The sequence below is a fragment of the Antechinus flavipes genome, chromosome 1 (genome assembly GCF_016432865.1).
Source record: "Antechinus flavipes isolate AdamAnt ecotype Samford, QLD, Australia chromosome 1, AdamAnt_v2, whole genome shotgun sequence".
NCBI classification, from domain to species: Eukaryota; Metazoa; Chordata; class Mammalia; order Dasyuromorphia; family Dasyuridae; genus Antechinus; species Antechinus flavipes.
The window spans coordinates 162,492,817-162,510,132 of NC_067398.1; the positions used below are offsets into that span (position 1 = coordinate 162,492,817).

Consider the following 17,316-nt stretch of genomic DNA (forward strand, 5'->3'; position numbering starts at 1 on the left):
CGAGTCGTCAACTAGAGGCCGGGTCCTCTTCCGGGTCCGTCGCGCATGTATGCATCAGCCGCGACCCGGCGCTACCATCTGACGTAGGGGAAGGCGGGCCTAGGCACGAGGGGGAGGCGGGGCGGGCTGGGGAAGGATGGCAAGGGGAAGCTAGCGGAAGCTGGGACCTGCTTGTGGGCTTCCGCCTCCGAAGTCTTCCAAGTCAGTGGCCTCAGGCCAAGTCCAAGCTGCTTTAAAGAAGACGAGAAAGTGTCGGGTTGGTTCGGAAGGTAAGATGGAAAATCCGCTTTCTTAAGGTCGGGGGACGCGGGGAAGGAATAGGAAGTGACGCATCATCGACAACAATCTGGCCCAGCAGGCGGCGGCGGCGGCGGCGGCGGCGGCGGCGGGATGGGGTAGCAGGTGAAAGATAACGGGGCTAGCGGAGCAGGGTGGGGAAGGGAGCCTGAAAGGCAGGGCCTCTCCTAGTCTCCGGTCCATCCCGCGCGCCCCCCCCCCCCGAGTTATCCCTCTCGCCCCTGCCATTCCCTTTCCCCCCTCCAGCACTTCGACCATCCTCCTTCCCCACCTCGAGCCCCTGGCCCCTTTCTCCCTCCTCCTCACCCCTGCCTCCGACCATCCTCCCCACCTCGAATCCACTAGTGCCCATGCCACATCTCACTTCGCCCCCATCCAACTCTCGAATCCCCAACATCCTTCCGCTCTTCCCTTCTCCTTAAATACTTAATTTCTCTCGTTCTGCTTCAGGAGTCTTGGGCCTCCAGGTCCCAAGCAGAGGCAGTTCAGGACTAGGTTCCATCCCTTGATCCCCGTGCCTTATCCTCAAACAGCCCCTCCCCTCCCCCCCATTTTGCAGCACAGTTAGCCAAACTTAAGAGTCTGCTTTGTGTACTTTGTGATACCTGTGAGGATAGGAAATAGAAGGTAATAGAATACAGGCTGTAGTTAGCTTTGAAAGCTAGCCCAGTCTTCTCTTCAATCCTCTTACATCTTCTCCCTTCCAGTGACAAGAGTGTTTTCAATGATGCCCCCCATCCCTGGACCACTCTCCTTCCTCATCTCGCTTTTATCAAGTCCCAGCTAAAGTCTCCTTTGTGCAAAAAGCCATTTCCAGGCCTTTCCTCTGAGACTATCCCCAATTTGATTTCTTGTTTTTACATGGTTATTTGTAGGCATTTAATCAGTACAAGTTAGTTTGATTTCAGTTGTTAATTACGTGTGTAACTGACCTGGCACTTCATCTGACCAAACCACAGTTTCCCCATCCATAAGTTGCAGATAGTAATTTGTCTTACCTCCCTGAGAGAAATATATAAATATCAACAACTTGATACAGTAAGCAATATTAATCAGCATATAAGTATTTATAAAGTATATATATACAGTAAGTATATAGTTTGATACAGTAAACATAATTATTGGTACTACTAATACAGGTCATCATTCTTCTAGAGTACAGTATCTTAGGATCACAGATTTAGAACCTGAAAGAGTCTCAGAGACTATCTAATCTAATACTCTCATTTACAGATAAAAAAACTAAGTCAGAAAAGTTAAGGTATTTCCCTAAGGTAATACAAAGACTGGGAGAGCCATGATTTGAATGAAAGTCTATTGACTACAAATGAATGAATGAAACTTGCACCTAAAATCTCAGTAAATAAGTCAACAATTATTCATTATATATGCCTGTTATGCACCAGGCATGATGCTAAGTGCTGGAGATACAAAGAAAGGCAAAAAAAAAAAAGTCCTCAAGTTCTCAAGTAATTCACACTCTAATGGCTCTTGGAAAACTCATATTTTGCTGGATCTTCATTCAGATGATGCCTTCTAACTATATATGTCTACTGGATGCTATTCTAGGCACTCTTCTTGATTATCAGCTCCCATAGATTTAATTACTATGTTTATGCTGATAATTCTCACATTTGATTATCCAGGCCTAACCTTCAGTGTCACATCTCCAACTGGTTATCTAGAACTGGGTGTCTTGTAGATAACTTAAAATTAACATGTCCAAAACTGATTTCATGATCCTTCTCTCTAAGGCCTCCCCTCTTCTTAACTTCCCTATTTTTATTAGTATACCACCTCACTTTCTTTCACCCACCCTATCCAATCTTTTGCCAAGGCCTGTCCATATGCCACTTTCATAACATCTCTACATGTGACCTTTATTTTTCTAATTCTGCCACTCCCCTGATCCAGACCCTAAATCTTACCCCCTATCTCAATGGAGACATAAGAGAATAAAAGAATTCTTGCTGCCAAGCATTGACTTAGAAAACCACAAATTAACATTGTCTGTATTGTATTTTTATTTTGTTAAGCATTTCCTAGTTACATTTCAATCTAGTTCCCCAGAGTTCTGCAAACTTCTAGCCAGGGAATGAATTTGTCATCTCTGTTCTCTGAGAATCTTTCCTGATTCTCCTTATTTTGAGTATTTTCTTTGTTGGTTATCTTCAATTTTGTATATTTCTTGTTTGTATATAGTCTCCTTAATTAGATTGTTAATTACTTGAGAACTTGAGGACTTTTTTTTTTTTGCCTTTCTTTGCATTGCCAAAACTCAGCATCGTGCTTTGTGCATAATAGGCATATAATAAATTATAGTTGACTTGTTGATTTACAGAGGTTTTAGCTGCAAGTCAGATGGAAAGATCCATTAGACTTTAGAGTACAAGAGTAAAGAAAATGATAATGCATCATTTTTAATATCATTTCCACTGATAAAAAGCTTATAGTTTTCTGATAGTAAACTATTTAAAAGTACCAAAGACTTTGAGTGCAAGAACTTTCTTTTCTGGGTCTTTAGAAGAAGCAATTTCTGAGTAGCACTTCCACAGGGGCTGCTTCACAGAGTGATTGATAGCTGCAGGGATAAGGCTGAAAGCAGAACCATTGGGCTAAAGTGTGTGGCCACTCTTGGGAAGACGCCCAGGAGTGGCAACTAGTATTACTAATGGTAAGAAAGGCAGGCCCCTCTCTCACAGAGACTTCTCCCCTCAGGGATATCTTCTGTGCCAGAGAGAGAAAGAAGGTTATTGGAGGGCATTGCTATTCACAGAGCTCTTAGGTTCAAGTTCCTGGGCTATTTCCATCAGAGAGTAAGGAATGGTGGTGATTTGACTTGCCAAGCATGAGCTGAAGTGCAGGCATGGAAGGTGGCTTCTGTGAATATGTAGAGACAGGAAGAAAGCTCAGGAATGCTAGTAGTCCATGGCATGTAGGGTGGATAAAGGGGAGTACTGTGAAATGAGGCTAGAAAGATTGGGTGAAGCCAGATGTTACAAACCATACTTTGTAAAAATGCACACAGAGGAATTTGTATTTCATCCTCTAGACTTTAAGGAGCCTTTCAGTGGCTTTTAGCCACTTGGCTTTTTAGCTTGGGATTGACATAGGCAGATTTGTGTTTTATGAAAATTATTTTCAAAGCTTTATAGAGAATGGATTGAATTTAAGCAGGAAGACATATTACAATATGTCTTGTATTGACCAGATGAGAAGAAGTAAGGGCCAGATTTTGAGTGGTAGTTCTATCAATGGAGAGGATACAAGGTGAGAAGTGCCAGAGATCAAATCAGCAAGACTCAAAATTTGATCATACTTGGAGCATGAGAGAGAGGGAAGAATCAAGGATGATTCCAAGATTCAGAGGATATTAGTTTCTTCAACAGAAAAAGGAAAGTCTGAAAAGGGAACATACTTAACGGGAAAGAAAATGAGCTTTCTTTGGTGCTTAAAAATGACAATGAGATTTCCAGATAAAGAAACAGCAGGCAGTGCTGGGAGACAGCAGTTCCAGAACTGCATTTTGTATGGCTAAGTATATTATTATTACTTGTCATTTATATTATTATATATTATTTGAACGTAATGTATTGAGAGAGAGAGAGAGAGATTTTAGAGGCTTTCATGTAGAAATGCTCATTGACTATGAAGTGATGTGATAAGATCACCAAGGGAGAAGGTATAGAGAAAGAAAAAGATTGTAAAGATTGGAGCCTTGGGGGACACCTTCATTTAGTGGACAATGGATGTTAATTCAGGAAAGGAGACTGAGGACAAATCAGAGAGACAGTCAAGATACAGCAAGGATGTTGAGGTAGAAGCAACAGATAGAACAATCAGGATAAAGACCAAGAAAACACCATTGGATTTAGCGGTTAAGAATCCTTTGGTTATCTTTGAGTGAAATGTTTCAAAAGAGTGATGAAGTAACTAGCCACGTGGCAAGATGATTGGGAAAGAGTAACCATAGGTTTTCCAGCATGCCCTCTGATTGCTACACCTGTGCATGCCACTGAATTTATCTGATCAACTATTCATATGTAGTAAACTTACAGAATTTTAGAACTGGAAGGCCCTCGAGATGAGAGAGATAGCATAGTGTATGTAATAGAAAGCCTCAGATTTAGGGTTAGGTGGCGTCTGAGTTCCCGATCCTGAAGTCTGGTCCCCCATTGAGTCTCAATCTCTTCCACTACAGACTGAAGTCAGTACCTCGTAGTGATATTATGAAGATCAAATGAGAGGGGAAAGAGAGTTTTGCAGACTTTAAGTACTCTGTATTTCAGTTGATGTTTTTATTAATTAATCTTTCATTTTACAGATGAAGGAAAAGAAGCTCAAAAAGATTAAATGTCTTCCTTTAAATCAGAGATAGTGACCAAGGTAGATCTAGAACCTAGATCTTTTAGCCAGCCACTATCTATTGTGTACAAATATAAACTAGCACTGTACTAGATGTTATATGAGACAGGCCTTGCCCACAAGGCTTACAATATTTGTAGGATGTGAGGTGTGTCTTTAGTGGTATCCTATCAGTTTTCTTCATTGGAATCATTAGTTTCATTTCTTCATTTGCCATTCTATTTATTTTTTCTAAAAGCATGCTAGGCCTGTTCCCTCTTTTTTTCTCCTTTACAATCAATACTTTTTAGAGTTTTAACATTTACTACATCATAACATTCTTCTCTTTTAAAATTTGTAGCAGGATTTGTCTGTACTAAACTATGAAAATTAAGCAAGATAATTTTTTTAACCTTTGCTTCTCATAAGAAATTTTATCTTACTTTTGTTGGACTATTTTATATAATTTTAGTTACAGTAAAACATTTCAGTTGATCATACATTAAAGTCCAGGAGGAATAATATTTTAATGCAAACCAAAGAAAAAAATTAAAATAATTTAAAGTATTTATTTGTAGAATACACACTTTGAATACTGATATTTATTAATGAAAGGTAATGAATTATCTTGATCTTTCTTTGCAAACAATCTTTTTTTCTGAAACTTGTTCCAAATCATGTTTCTTAACTCTTTCTCTAAAGATTCAGATCTTTAGCAGCTGTACTTATTCCTAATGTTACAGTAATGTTGACTTGTGCAGAGATAGGAACCTAGTTATGCTTAGACAGTTTTATTGCTGATAGAAACTAGCCACTGCTCAAGTTCTTACATTATAAGCATTAGTGGTTGTTTCGCCTTTTGACAAGAATTTAAGCCATTTGGAGTCAGTGAACATTGGTTAGAAATTAATTTTTATATGTATCTAATAATAAATTTGAGTATAAAACAAGTAAATTAGTACTATTTTCTTTAATGATCAAATTGAAATAATGCTACTTGTTTAATTGTGTTGTATTCCAGAAATAAGAAATTTCAGGTCAGAGATTAAATAAATTATATTTTTGTTATTTGGCCACTTTGTATACTATTTGGCAGTAGTCTTACATATCTATATAGTACATTCAGAGTTTAGTTTTTTGTTAAAGTTGTTCATATTCTACATACTTCAGATATTCATATTTATGTGCTTAATATTTGTTGAATTGAACAAGCTCACCTTAACTGTTAAAATGTTATTTTTCTTTATAATTGCAGATTTTTCTAATACACAGACCTTGAGAATAATCTAATCTTGAAATTGAACCAAGTAGAAACCATGAAGAAACATTTTAAGTATTTCTATTAAAATTAAAATCATGGCCTCATCAGCAAATCTAGATGTGGGAGCCCAACTGATTGTGGAAGAATACAGCAACAGCTATAGTTTAACTGATATGACAGATGTTAAAGCGGAGCACCCATTGGATTCAAATCCTGAAGAAGGCCCAGCCCAGAGTGTTGCAATGGGGATGAAATTTATTTTGCCTAATAGATTTGATATGAACGTGTGCTCTAGATTTGTCAAATCTTTAAATGAAGAGGATAGTAAAAATATTCAGGATCAAGTTAACTCCGACCTCGAGGTGGCATCTGTCCTATTTAAAGGTTGAAATTTATGGTATAAGTTATTGCATTTGTTTTGTCTTTCCATTCCCATTGTAAAATTTGTTTTACGTACTACACACATACATATATACACTATCTATATGTATGTGTATACATATTTATTTATGTGTAAGTGTACATATATGTAAATGTGTGCAAACACATGCACATATATGTTATACACATGGTTGTGTAATTAGGAAGGTCCTGGGACATCTCTTAACATTATTTTCTTTTCTAGTACTATTCTGAAAACAATGTTAAATTCTTTAGGTCAGATATAATATAAAAGAATATATATGAATGGGGAGATGAGGTATATACAATTTGCAGGGAAATACTCTAATACACCCTAGACTGCAAGTATTTAATTTGTATTGAGTTAAGAGTGCTGTGTAACCTGCTTGAATAATACAAATCTACTTTTCCATTGATCATTTGGTACTATTTAAAAATATAAAAATTAGGTAATTAGTCTTGCTAGTCATGAGCAACATCATTTAGAGCTTCTGTGAATGTGGGGGGGCAGCGGAAATGTTGTGTGTGGGGGTCAGATGACTGTGGGTATATATTTCTACTCAATCACTTTCTATTTAATCAAAGACTGTAACCAAATAGATTTGTATATATAATTTATATATACTTATACATATAATTTAAATATTTCATAATTTCCCAAGAAAGAAATTGTCACTCCAGTCACATATTATATTGTAGTACATTCAGAGTTTAGTACTCTGAATGTTATAGCATATTGTTTTATCTATTGCTAAGATATGGGTAGTTAATCTAATGCAGTGAATTATTTAGTAATATTCAGAATATGGGGAAATCATCTGTGAATCTGGCAAGGCTTTTTCATTATTATTTTTTTAAAGGCAAGATAACTGCTAAAAATTAAAATAGAATTTTGACTTGCCTTCCAACTTCATGTCAAGAGATGTTTGAAAATAACTCATAGCTTAGGTAATGGATAGAAGGCCAGCCTCAGAATCAAAAACATACCCTAATTCAAGTACCAACTCTGAAAGAAACTTCCCTGGGGAAGTCACTCAACTTCTCAGTGCTCCAGGCAACTAAGACCTACAGCTTAATAAGTGTTTTTAATTCATCTGATTTGTTTTGAATGATCCATTTTTTCCTCCATCTTCTTCCTCCTCCAAAAAAAAAAAGGCTCTGTTAAAGAACAAGTTACTGGTAGGAAAATGAAGAATTTTAAATATACATACATATGTGTATATATTTGTGTATATAATCATGTATACACAAATAAATATTGTTTATAGTAATATATTGATTCACTAGTAAAGCAGTTTCATAAATTTAACTGAAATAGTATCAAAATACTTTTATGTATTCTATTTTATTAAATATTTGTTTAGTCATTTAATTTAAATTAGTCAAAATCCATTTTTGTGATTTTTTTCAGTTAGGGAAAAATTGATATCAGAACAATAAACACTTTTTTTAAGTCTTCAGAGTTATTGACTGGGATTCAAACAAAGCCATTCAAATATACATCCATTTTTTTTAAGTCAGTAATTTTATATATGTGTCTGTATATGTTTTATGTATATATGTGCATATATAATTTTGTGTGTGTGTATATATATGTATATTTATACATATATGTATGCATATGTCTAAGTATATAAGTGATTCCCTTTGGGGATGAATTAGGGTTGTTTGGGTTGATTTCATCACTTTGAAAAACTTAACATGGAAATTCCTTTCAGCAATGCAGGTAAATAATTCATAGTCTTAGGTTACTTGGGGCACTGAAATTTAAGCAATTTGTATTTAGTCACATAGCAAGTATATGTCAGAGACAAGACTTAAGCCCAACTCCAGGAAAACCATCAGTTTTGCCTTTCACTATTCTCTTATTTAAAAGTTACAATTTGTGACCAATTAGGGGGAAAAAAAGGAAGAAAGAAAATTCATGAAATAATAGAAATTATTTAACTCTTTTGTAGTTAAATAATTCTATTTCTATGAAATTCTCATTGTGATTGACTGGAAAAATAAATATACATTTTGATCATAAAATGTATATAAAACAGAAAATCTAAATTGACTTGAAGTTTGGTTTTTTTTTTTAATCATTTAAGTAAGCAGGCTACTAGTATTATTGAATATCTATTGTTCCAAGTTTACTTCTGTTGAAAAAATTTTTTCATCTGTTTTAACCTATTTGATTTAGCTGAATGCAATATCCATACATCCCCTTCTCCTGGGATTCAAGTAAGACATGTCTACACTCCTTCAACAACTAAACATTTTTCACCCATAAAACAGTCAACTACTTTAACAAACAAACATAGAGGAAATGAGGTATCAACAACACCTCTGTTGGTGAATTGTAAGTATTTCTCAATGGCATGTTTACTTTTGTTAGTAAAGTAATTTAACAAAGTAATTTTGAAGTAATATCAGATATATTTGAACATGAAGTTGATAGTTTATTGGGGGAGGAGTAAGGAGGTGGTAACATAATCAGATCTGTTTTTTAGGAAGATCACTTTGGCATTTCTGTGGAGATGGACTGTGCTGGGGAGAAACATGTGGCAGGGAAACCAGGCAGCAAATTGTTGTAATAATGCACGTGGGAGGCCCTAATTCAGAGCCTGAACTCAGGTGATGACAGTCAGGAGAGAAAGGCACATATGTGAAAGATGATACAGAGCTTAAATTAATAGGATTGGATTGGGAGATGAGAGATAGTGAGGAGTTGAGAATGACACTCAGGATGTGAGCTGGGGGACTGGATAGTAGAGCCCTCAAGTAATAGAAGATTTTAGAAGGTAGGGAATATTTGAGGAGAAAGATCATTAGTTTGGGACATATTAAGTTTAAGATGTTTACAGGATGTCCTTGTTCAAGATGTCCAACCGGTAGTTACAAATGCAAACCAAAGGCTGGCAGAGAGGTGGACACTGGATAAATAGATTTAAGAATCATCAGCATAGATCTGATAATTGAATCCATGGAAGCTGATAATATAACATCATATCGGGGAAATCAAATGACGAAACCATATGGACTCTATACATAGCCACAAAGCAGCCACTTTGTCTTGTTACAGACCAATACCTTTAAATTGTGTCTTAATTCATCTTTGGATGTATTTTTCAATAATGCTATTTATTTGTTGTCAAAATAATCTTACATTGCAGACTAATGACTGTCTCTGTAGATAAACAGTATAGCAAATTTTTTAGATTGGGGAAATGGAGGGAAATTGCACAAATAAGCAATTTATATCTGAAAGAAAATATATTTGTCATGTACCCGTGACATATTTCATACTGTTGTTTCAGCCTTATCTGTTCACCAATTGGCTGCTCAGGGAGAAATGCTCTATTTGGCCACTCGTATTGAACAAGGTGAGATAACTAAGTAGTCTGTTTAATCATGTTATTCACTTAGAAGTAATTAATATTTGCAACTATGTACATTAGAGAGGTCCTTTCAGATAGGATTGGCTTTTACATGGTAAATTCCATTGACCCTATTAAAAACTCTAGATCTCAATCCATGACATGGATTTAGAGAAAAGACATTATGGACTTTAACTTTACTATTACATTCTATGTTGCTAGGCCACGAAAATGAAGGTGAAAATCAGTAGAGTTCTGCACAGCTAACAGATTAGGGGGTAAGCAGATTGGAGGGCGGGGTGGTGAATGGTGGCGGGGGGGACCTTCAAGCTGGGTTTCCAGTATACTGTCCTAAATTATTTACTATGCATTTGTATTGTATTCTTTTAGTAAATCACAAGAATGGGGGGGAAAATTAAATTATTTAACATGGAAGCTGTAATAAAATAGTCTCATTTAATGTCTATATTTTATAATCTGTCTAGGATTTAGTATTTAATTTATCAAGTGTCAGATATGAACAAAGTCAGTTGTACATTGGATGTATTTTAATAAATTGTTTTCAATATGATTTCATGGATCAAATTTGAGCTCAAAATAAAAATCCTCACACTTACATACTAAAATTACTCCTTTAGAATGTCAGGATTTATGTAACAAATAATATATATTACTTCAGTGGTACAAATGACAACCCATCTATATACTTTCTTATCTCCTGTGATCATTGTCCGTGTCCTCCAGTAAACCAAGATAACTGACATTTATGTAGTATCTTAAAACCTTATTAAGTACTTTATTATTATATTTAGTAAATCCTCCATAGAGTGTCTACACAAATCCATACCTTTTTCCAAGTCTTAACATTGCATGAGTACTAGGCCAAAGAGATTGTCTTTTTACTCCTTGAGCTTTATTATATGACCAGGTCACCACCTTTCCTTATCATCTGTTTTTCTAAATGATATCTTTTATATCATTTCTTGATTCAATCCATGAAACAAAGAATAAATAACAAAGCATAATTATTGTTAGACACTGAAATTATTTTTCCTTTAAACAGAAAACGTAATCAACCATACAGATGAAGAAGGATTTACTCCTCTAATGTGGGCTGCTGCTCATGGGCAAATAGCAGTAGTAGAGTTTTTGCTTCAGAACGTAAGGAAATTTTCACAAATTTATGTTAGTAACTTTCAGATTCAGTCATCAATATTATTCACTATGTATCTCAAACTGTGCTAAGGTCCTTGAGGTATGCAGGGGGAAAAAAACATCATCCTTGACCTCAGGGAACTTATAGTCTATTCAAGAAAATCACACTAAAATATATGAAAATAAAAAAAATCCTAGTATTTCACTGATTGAGCCACCTATATGAATAGCAGTCCTCTCTATAACAACACTGACAAGTGGTCATCCTACTTCTCCTTGAAGCTCTCCAGTAATGGAGAACTCACCTGCTCTTAAAGCAACCTATTCTACTTTTACTCTAGTTTTAGGAAATTTTTCTTGCCCCTCCTTAAAAAAAAAAATATAGCAAAAATGAAAGAAGGGAGAGTTTTATATGAGCTAGAAAAGGTTTCTTAGTAAAGGTGGGATGAGCACAATCTTGAAGGATAGGTAAGATTTAGAAGGGCAAATGGAAGGAGGAAGAAGTTTACAAAGAGAGAAAAAATGTAAATTTATAAGATTCTCTTATGAGTGCAAAAAGCACATATACTATAGTTAACTTCACTTAAAGTAAACTGAAGAAATTTATATTCTTGTTTGTCATCCTTTATAATTATTACTGATAATAAGTAATGATAATGATAACAATAAGGATTTTAAGTTTTGATAGAACTTAAAAAAATCACTTTCCCTTTTAATTTTTTTCTTTTAGGGTGCAGATCCACAGATTTTGGGGAAAGGACGAGAAAGTGCCCTGTCATTGGCCTGTAGTAAAGGATACACGGACATTGTCAAAATGCTGCTAGATTGTGGAGTGGATGTTAATGAATATGATTGGGTAGGTTGGGTAAGACAGGCTGTCACCTCTAACTTTCAAGTTGTGGGCATATTTTATAATTTGTATTTCACTCTCCTTTTCCTTTAAAGTTTTAAGGAATTATGTAAGTGATATTTATTAATGACAACAAAAATAATTGTAATATAAGATTTTATAAGTTATAGACTTATTTAATCTGAGAACCATTGCTGTTATCAAACATTGAAATTTGTCTTTGCAGATTAATTTTATTTCAGGTTTGGAGGATGGTTGAAAATAATTCAAATTATTTTAAATTGCTTTTTAGCTTCCTAATTCTTATCAATTCTTCTCACATCAGCAGTTTTTGTAAGATTTTTCTAGAGTGATATCAAATGACTCTATATTGACTTTTTTTTAATCTTTCTTTTTTTTTTTTCCAGAATGGGGGAACACCTTTACTTTATGCTGTGCATGGAAATCATGTGAAATGTGTAAAAATTCTACTAGGTAAGCCAAATAAAAATCGGAAATAGTGAGAAATTACCATGTATGACATTAACTTTCTTTTTCACTAATTATTGTTTAGAAAATGGAGCAGACCCAACTATTGAAACAGATTCTGGATATAATTCTATGGATTTATCTGTAGCTTTGGGCTATAGAGGTGGTAAGTATTTTAGAATTTCATCCTATTTAGCTAAACCATACAACTTTTCACTAAAAATCATTCCACCATTATTTATCATCCTGTATTCCAGAAGATTTTGTCAAAAACACCCTTCTTCTGGCATAAACTCTTGATCTGAATAAGTATGATTTATTGTTAATATATCTTTATAGAAAACTTAGGAAAAATATAAATATAAAGAAAATATAATCTCTATTCAATCTGGAAATCACTTTCTGTTCATGTTGCTCTTTTCCAGCTTAAGTTTTTTAGCAGATAAGATTATGTAAGTGCCTGCTTATTTAAAAGGCATTTTTAGCATTTCATTCACAAATTGTATTTACAAAATATTTTGTAATTTTGTTTTCATCCCTTTTAATACCTTTGTTAGAATGGGTACCTGAGTTTTGCAAAGGAAATAGATTATTATTTTGAATATAAATTGTTCTTTTCTTGAAAATCTAACCTATACAAAACCTATCACAATAGAAAGTTATATAAGTAAAAACCAAAAAACTTTTTCCTTTAAAACTTCTCATTTTAGGGATATGGTCTACAGAGCAATATTGTGGTAATAAATACACACACACACACACACACACACACACACAAAAACCCACTAGACTTTTTATGCCATATAGTGTTCGTTTCAAATGCCTGGTGTCCTTATCTACCAAGTTATATATACTTCAGACCTATTGCTTAGAAACCAGTGTTTTCAGAGCTGAGGTCATATTTCTTAAATGTGATATAACTTGTTTACAGTTATAGTGATCCTGATGGTTTCTTTATTTTAGTTCAACAGGTTATTGAGGCACATTTGTTGAGGCTGCTACAAAATATCAAGGAATAGACTTACAGTCAACAGGAAATATTCTGTAAAAACCATTTGCTTTTTTTTTTTTTTCGTAGTCCCAATAAGTGACAAAGTCTTGTTTACTTTTTTAAACTTTACCTCAGTCACAATATTTACTGATTTTTAGTAAATTTTAATAAATTTTCTTCTTTAGGTAATTCACTGGTGTATAGTAAACTTGGTGTGGATGTTTTCTTTGTAAATTTATTTTACTGTGTATTTAAAAATGTAAATTAATATTGTGTTGCATGTAAACTTTTCTGGTCAACATAATTACTTAAGTCTTCATATAAAGTGTAGTGGTTTTATAGTTTCAAAATTTAATTCAAATTAATCCACTAGCATTCACCTATTGACTTTATATGGAATTTAGGTGAATTTCCATAGAAAACAAATTTCATTGTTAAAGTTTTTTAAAAGTGCACAAAGTGTGATTGTTTACAGAATGCTGTTCACTTATAAATAACTTCTGTCTATTTGCATAGTTGTCCTTAAAAATTTAAGATATATTTTGAAATTTCTTTAGGGTTTCCGTTTAAATTGTTTAAATTGTTCTATTAGTGATTTTAAATATTTATAAACATTCTTGTTTTAAATGAACTGAATATAATTAAGGCAAATTTAATATATACTCTCTTAATACTCAAATGTTTCTTTGATTTTATCAATCTGGATGTTTACTCCAGTAATGCAAACTGTAATCTTTCCGTGTCAGTAACTCTTGTTTAGGTCTTCCCACAAGTTCATTTCAGGAGTTCCATCAGTGTGCTGAAGTTTTTTCCTGACATCATAACCATATCAATGGAGCACTCAGACTTTCTGTCACCCTTGCCGTGTAGTTAGCTCTTCTTCTCTTCTCTCCAGTGACAGCTTTCATTTCTCTTCATCATAGTTCCTCACAGCTTATGTGTGACAATGTACCCACTCCCACTGTCTGCCTCTCCCTTGCTTTCTGTGTGGTGTCATTTTTGCTTCTATAGAGACTTCTGTTCCATTTCTCATAGCCTTAAGATAGCATTGTTAGCATATTGATCTTAAAAACCATGAGCCTTTGTTTTTGGAGAAAATTTGGGAGCTTTCCAATTTCCTGAAAGCAGCAATTCTTGAATTTCCTCCTCTCATCTTCCTGTGTAATTCTGGGCCTAGCTCCTCCTTTGTACTCTCTGTTCCATATGGACATACAGATGGACAAATTCTATATAATTATGACATGAAGTTGGATGAGCAATAAACATTCTCTCTCCATGCTTAAATGGTTAAGAATCTATTCAAAGAGACTCCACTGTGTAACAAACTTTGATGCAACCAGCGTAATGTCATCTATCAACAGTAATATCCAGAACACCTCACTATCCACAAGGACTGTGAACTGGATCTTCCTTCTTACAGTCAGTCGTGGACATCTTTGGCAAGCCTGTGGCATCCTGTTTTATGTCTTACCCAGTGTTTGTGATCCTTGAATTATAATTATTAAATAATGTTATTTCTTATTACAGTTTTCAAGGAATCTTGAATGGTTGTGATGTCTAGATCAAAGGTATCTTGTTAGAAGAGATTTTTTGTTCTACCTAATCAAATGTTGTTTGCATAATCAATAAGTAAGCACAGTGGAATTTTGTATCCTCTGCATCTTTCAATCAGTTATAAAATGGTAAAGGTGTGGTCCACAGTAGATGTCTGGTGAAAGCATGCCTGTTTTCTCTAAAAACTAATTGAGGTTGCCCTTGATATGTGTAGAAAAGAGTTTCAAAAATATTTTATGTAGAGAACATAGGCAGTGTACAATGTTGGATCTGGAGCCCTAAAGATCCAAGTTCAGATTTGGCCTGAGCACATCACCCTCTGTCAGCCTCAGTTTCCTCATCTGTAAAGCTGGGGATAATAACCACCTACCTCACAGGGTTGTTGTGGGGATCCAATGATATAACATGTAAAATGGTTTGAAAAACTTAAAGTGCTATGTAAATATTACATATTACTAATTATTGATGTTCTTCAAGTTGCCCTTTTTTTCTATATCAGTAAGATCTGAGATTTTTTTTTCATGCACTTTTGGTATGTTGCCTTTATTAGTTACCTTGTGTAAATCAGTTCTCAACATCACCTTTACAATTGTGTCATTCTTTCCTCTGTGTCTTCTTGGTCTAATCCAGTTGTTTATTCCGTCTTTGTTGTCTTCAGTGCCATCTCTGAAATAAGCACATCTGGGACTGCAATATTAGGGACCAATTGTAGTGGTGTCCCACTTCACGGGTAAAAACCGGAAAAAGCAATCTTCCTTTTTACTTCTATTTGTTTGTTGTACATTCATTTCCATCCTGAAATACCCTCGGGAATCTTTGCTTAGTTGACTCTTCTACAGAGAAGTTGAATTGTGCAATTTTTAAAAAATGCACAGATGGTGATTGTTTACAGAATGCTATTCAAGTGTAATTTTAAATTAGTTTTACCTTCGATTGTTTTCCCCTGGTTTTTGGCATGATACTGCTCATAGTCATCTATCATAAGAATTTTCAAACAACTTTATAGTCTTACCCCGGTTTTGCCTCTCACCACCATATCTCTTGTCAGTTGGCAAGTAAATGACTACGGTGCTTTATTAGGCTTTTTTGGTCTCCTTGTTATGACATTTGGTTTACATCAATTAAACTGTAAAATTCTTATGATCAGTGTTGATGTCATTTGTACTTTCTGGTACTGATTTTTTCATTATCAATTGCTTAGATGATTCAGGATAAAATTGTTTCAATTCCATATCATTGTCTCATTGTTCACTCTAGGTTTTTACTAATTTATACTCTGTTACCAAGTCAGAAGTTTAATTGTACAGAGATGGTCAGTTACCTTCACACCAATAGCAAGTTTGAAATAGAATTAATTTTATTTTTTGTGATGTTTTTCATTTCACCATGCAATATAAAAATATGCAGTTTCTGTGTAATCTGCAAGTATTTGGCCTCTTTCTTATTTTTCTTTCTACATGTTTTCCAATTTATTTTCTACCATTCCCACTTATTCCTACTTTGTTTTAGTCACTGAGTATAACAAAAGCAACATTGATTAAGGCCCTGCCTAGTTTCTTCTAAAAACATGTCGTATAGCCTAGGCTGATTTTTCACTAAAAGGTAGGGAACCTTCCCTGAGACTTGTTTGGGCCAGTAAAGCTTGAACCACTGGCACAGCAGACCCACTTGATTAAGGCATTGAAAAGGCCAGCTCACAAGGACTTGTTGGATATCCCGCTGTCATGAGAATCAACCCACTCTGGACTAGGTTTTGGAAAAGTAGGCTTCCTCTCCTTAAATCAACATTGTATTCTTGAAAATTATTTTCACTATGCTGGCCAAGTAAACTTTTTGTAAACTGTCAACAGCCTTATGAGTGTCTCATTTCATCTAATCCCAAGCCTGAACCTTTTAGGCCCGTCCACAAGTATTAAAGTTTTGTGTTAATTTAATTTGAAGCGTCTTACAATTTTTTTGTAGAATTCTTCTATTTCTTCATTCTCTGCATTCATTGTTAGCTACAATGATTTTCATGATGCTCTTTTTGCAAATACTCATCACAAACACAGCAATATTAGACAATCACATCTCTAATAAAAGAATATTTCTTCTTGTTCTTGGGTATATAAGTAAACCAATTATGATAACTCCTTGGTTTTTGCTAGTCTTTCTTCCTTTTAGTTGCAATTTCCTTCTTTCTTTTGGTTTCTTTTATAGTAAGAATGTCAGCATTGATATAAATCATTAAGTTCACTGCATGGTCAAGTGATCTTACATCGCTGGTCAAGGATCTTACATTTAGAACATCATCAATTAAAATGTATATTGCCTTAAAAAAATTATTTAATGCTTTGTTCCTCTTTTGCCACTATCATTATAGAAGTGGAAGAAACCTGCATAGTATTGGGTACTATTTAATTAATTTTACAGGACCAAAGAGCTAAATGGCAATCCTACTAGTGTTTCCCCACATATAGGCGAGGTTCGTTTCTCAGAAAGCTTATTTCAATCTTTAGCCATTCTCAAATCCCGACTCAAAGCCTATTCAATATGATAGGAGCATCCAAAGCTCATGCTCAACAGGAATGCTTTCAAGAAGGCATTAAAGTAGAACTCTGGAGAAATTAATATATAAATCAGTAAGATCTGT

The 17,316-nt window shown here is 34.6% G+C and overlaps 1 protein-coding gene across 3 annotated transcripts in view; it reads left to right on the forward strand.

The window, feature by feature from the left end:
- Positions 1 to 133: 133 nt before the first annotated feature.
- The window catches only part of ANKRA2 (ankyrin repeat family A member 2), a 38,699-nt gene continuing 21,516 nt past the window's right edge, over positions 134 to 17,316 (forward strand). The window contains exons 1-9 of one of the 3 annotated variants that reach the window (XM_051992310.1): positions 134 to 269; positions 5,897 to 6,286; positions 8,490 to 8,648; positions 9,607 to 9,672; positions 10,730 to 10,827; positions 11,552 to 11,677; positions 12,079 to 12,145; positions 12,225 to 12,305; positions 13,103 to 16,531. In XM_051992310.1, the coding sequence (XP_051848270.1) occupies positions 5,998 to 6,286; positions 8,490 to 8,648; positions 9,607 to 9,672; positions 10,730 to 10,827; positions 11,552 to 11,677; positions 12,079 to 12,145; positions 12,225 to 12,305; positions 13,103 to 13,158 (942 nt within the window). In that variant the 5' untranslated portion in view covers positions 134 to 269; positions 5,897 to 5,997 and the 3' untranslated portion in view covers positions 13,159 to 16,531. Of the gene's footprint in view, positions 270 to 5,896; positions 6,300 to 8,489; positions 8,649 to 9,606; positions 9,673 to 10,729; positions 10,828 to 11,551; positions 11,678 to 12,078; positions 12,146 to 12,224; positions 12,306 to 13,102; positions 16,532 to 17,316 lie in introns of those variants that run through there. The other 2 variants (XM_051992300.1, XM_051992319.1) reach the window with 2 other exon arrangements.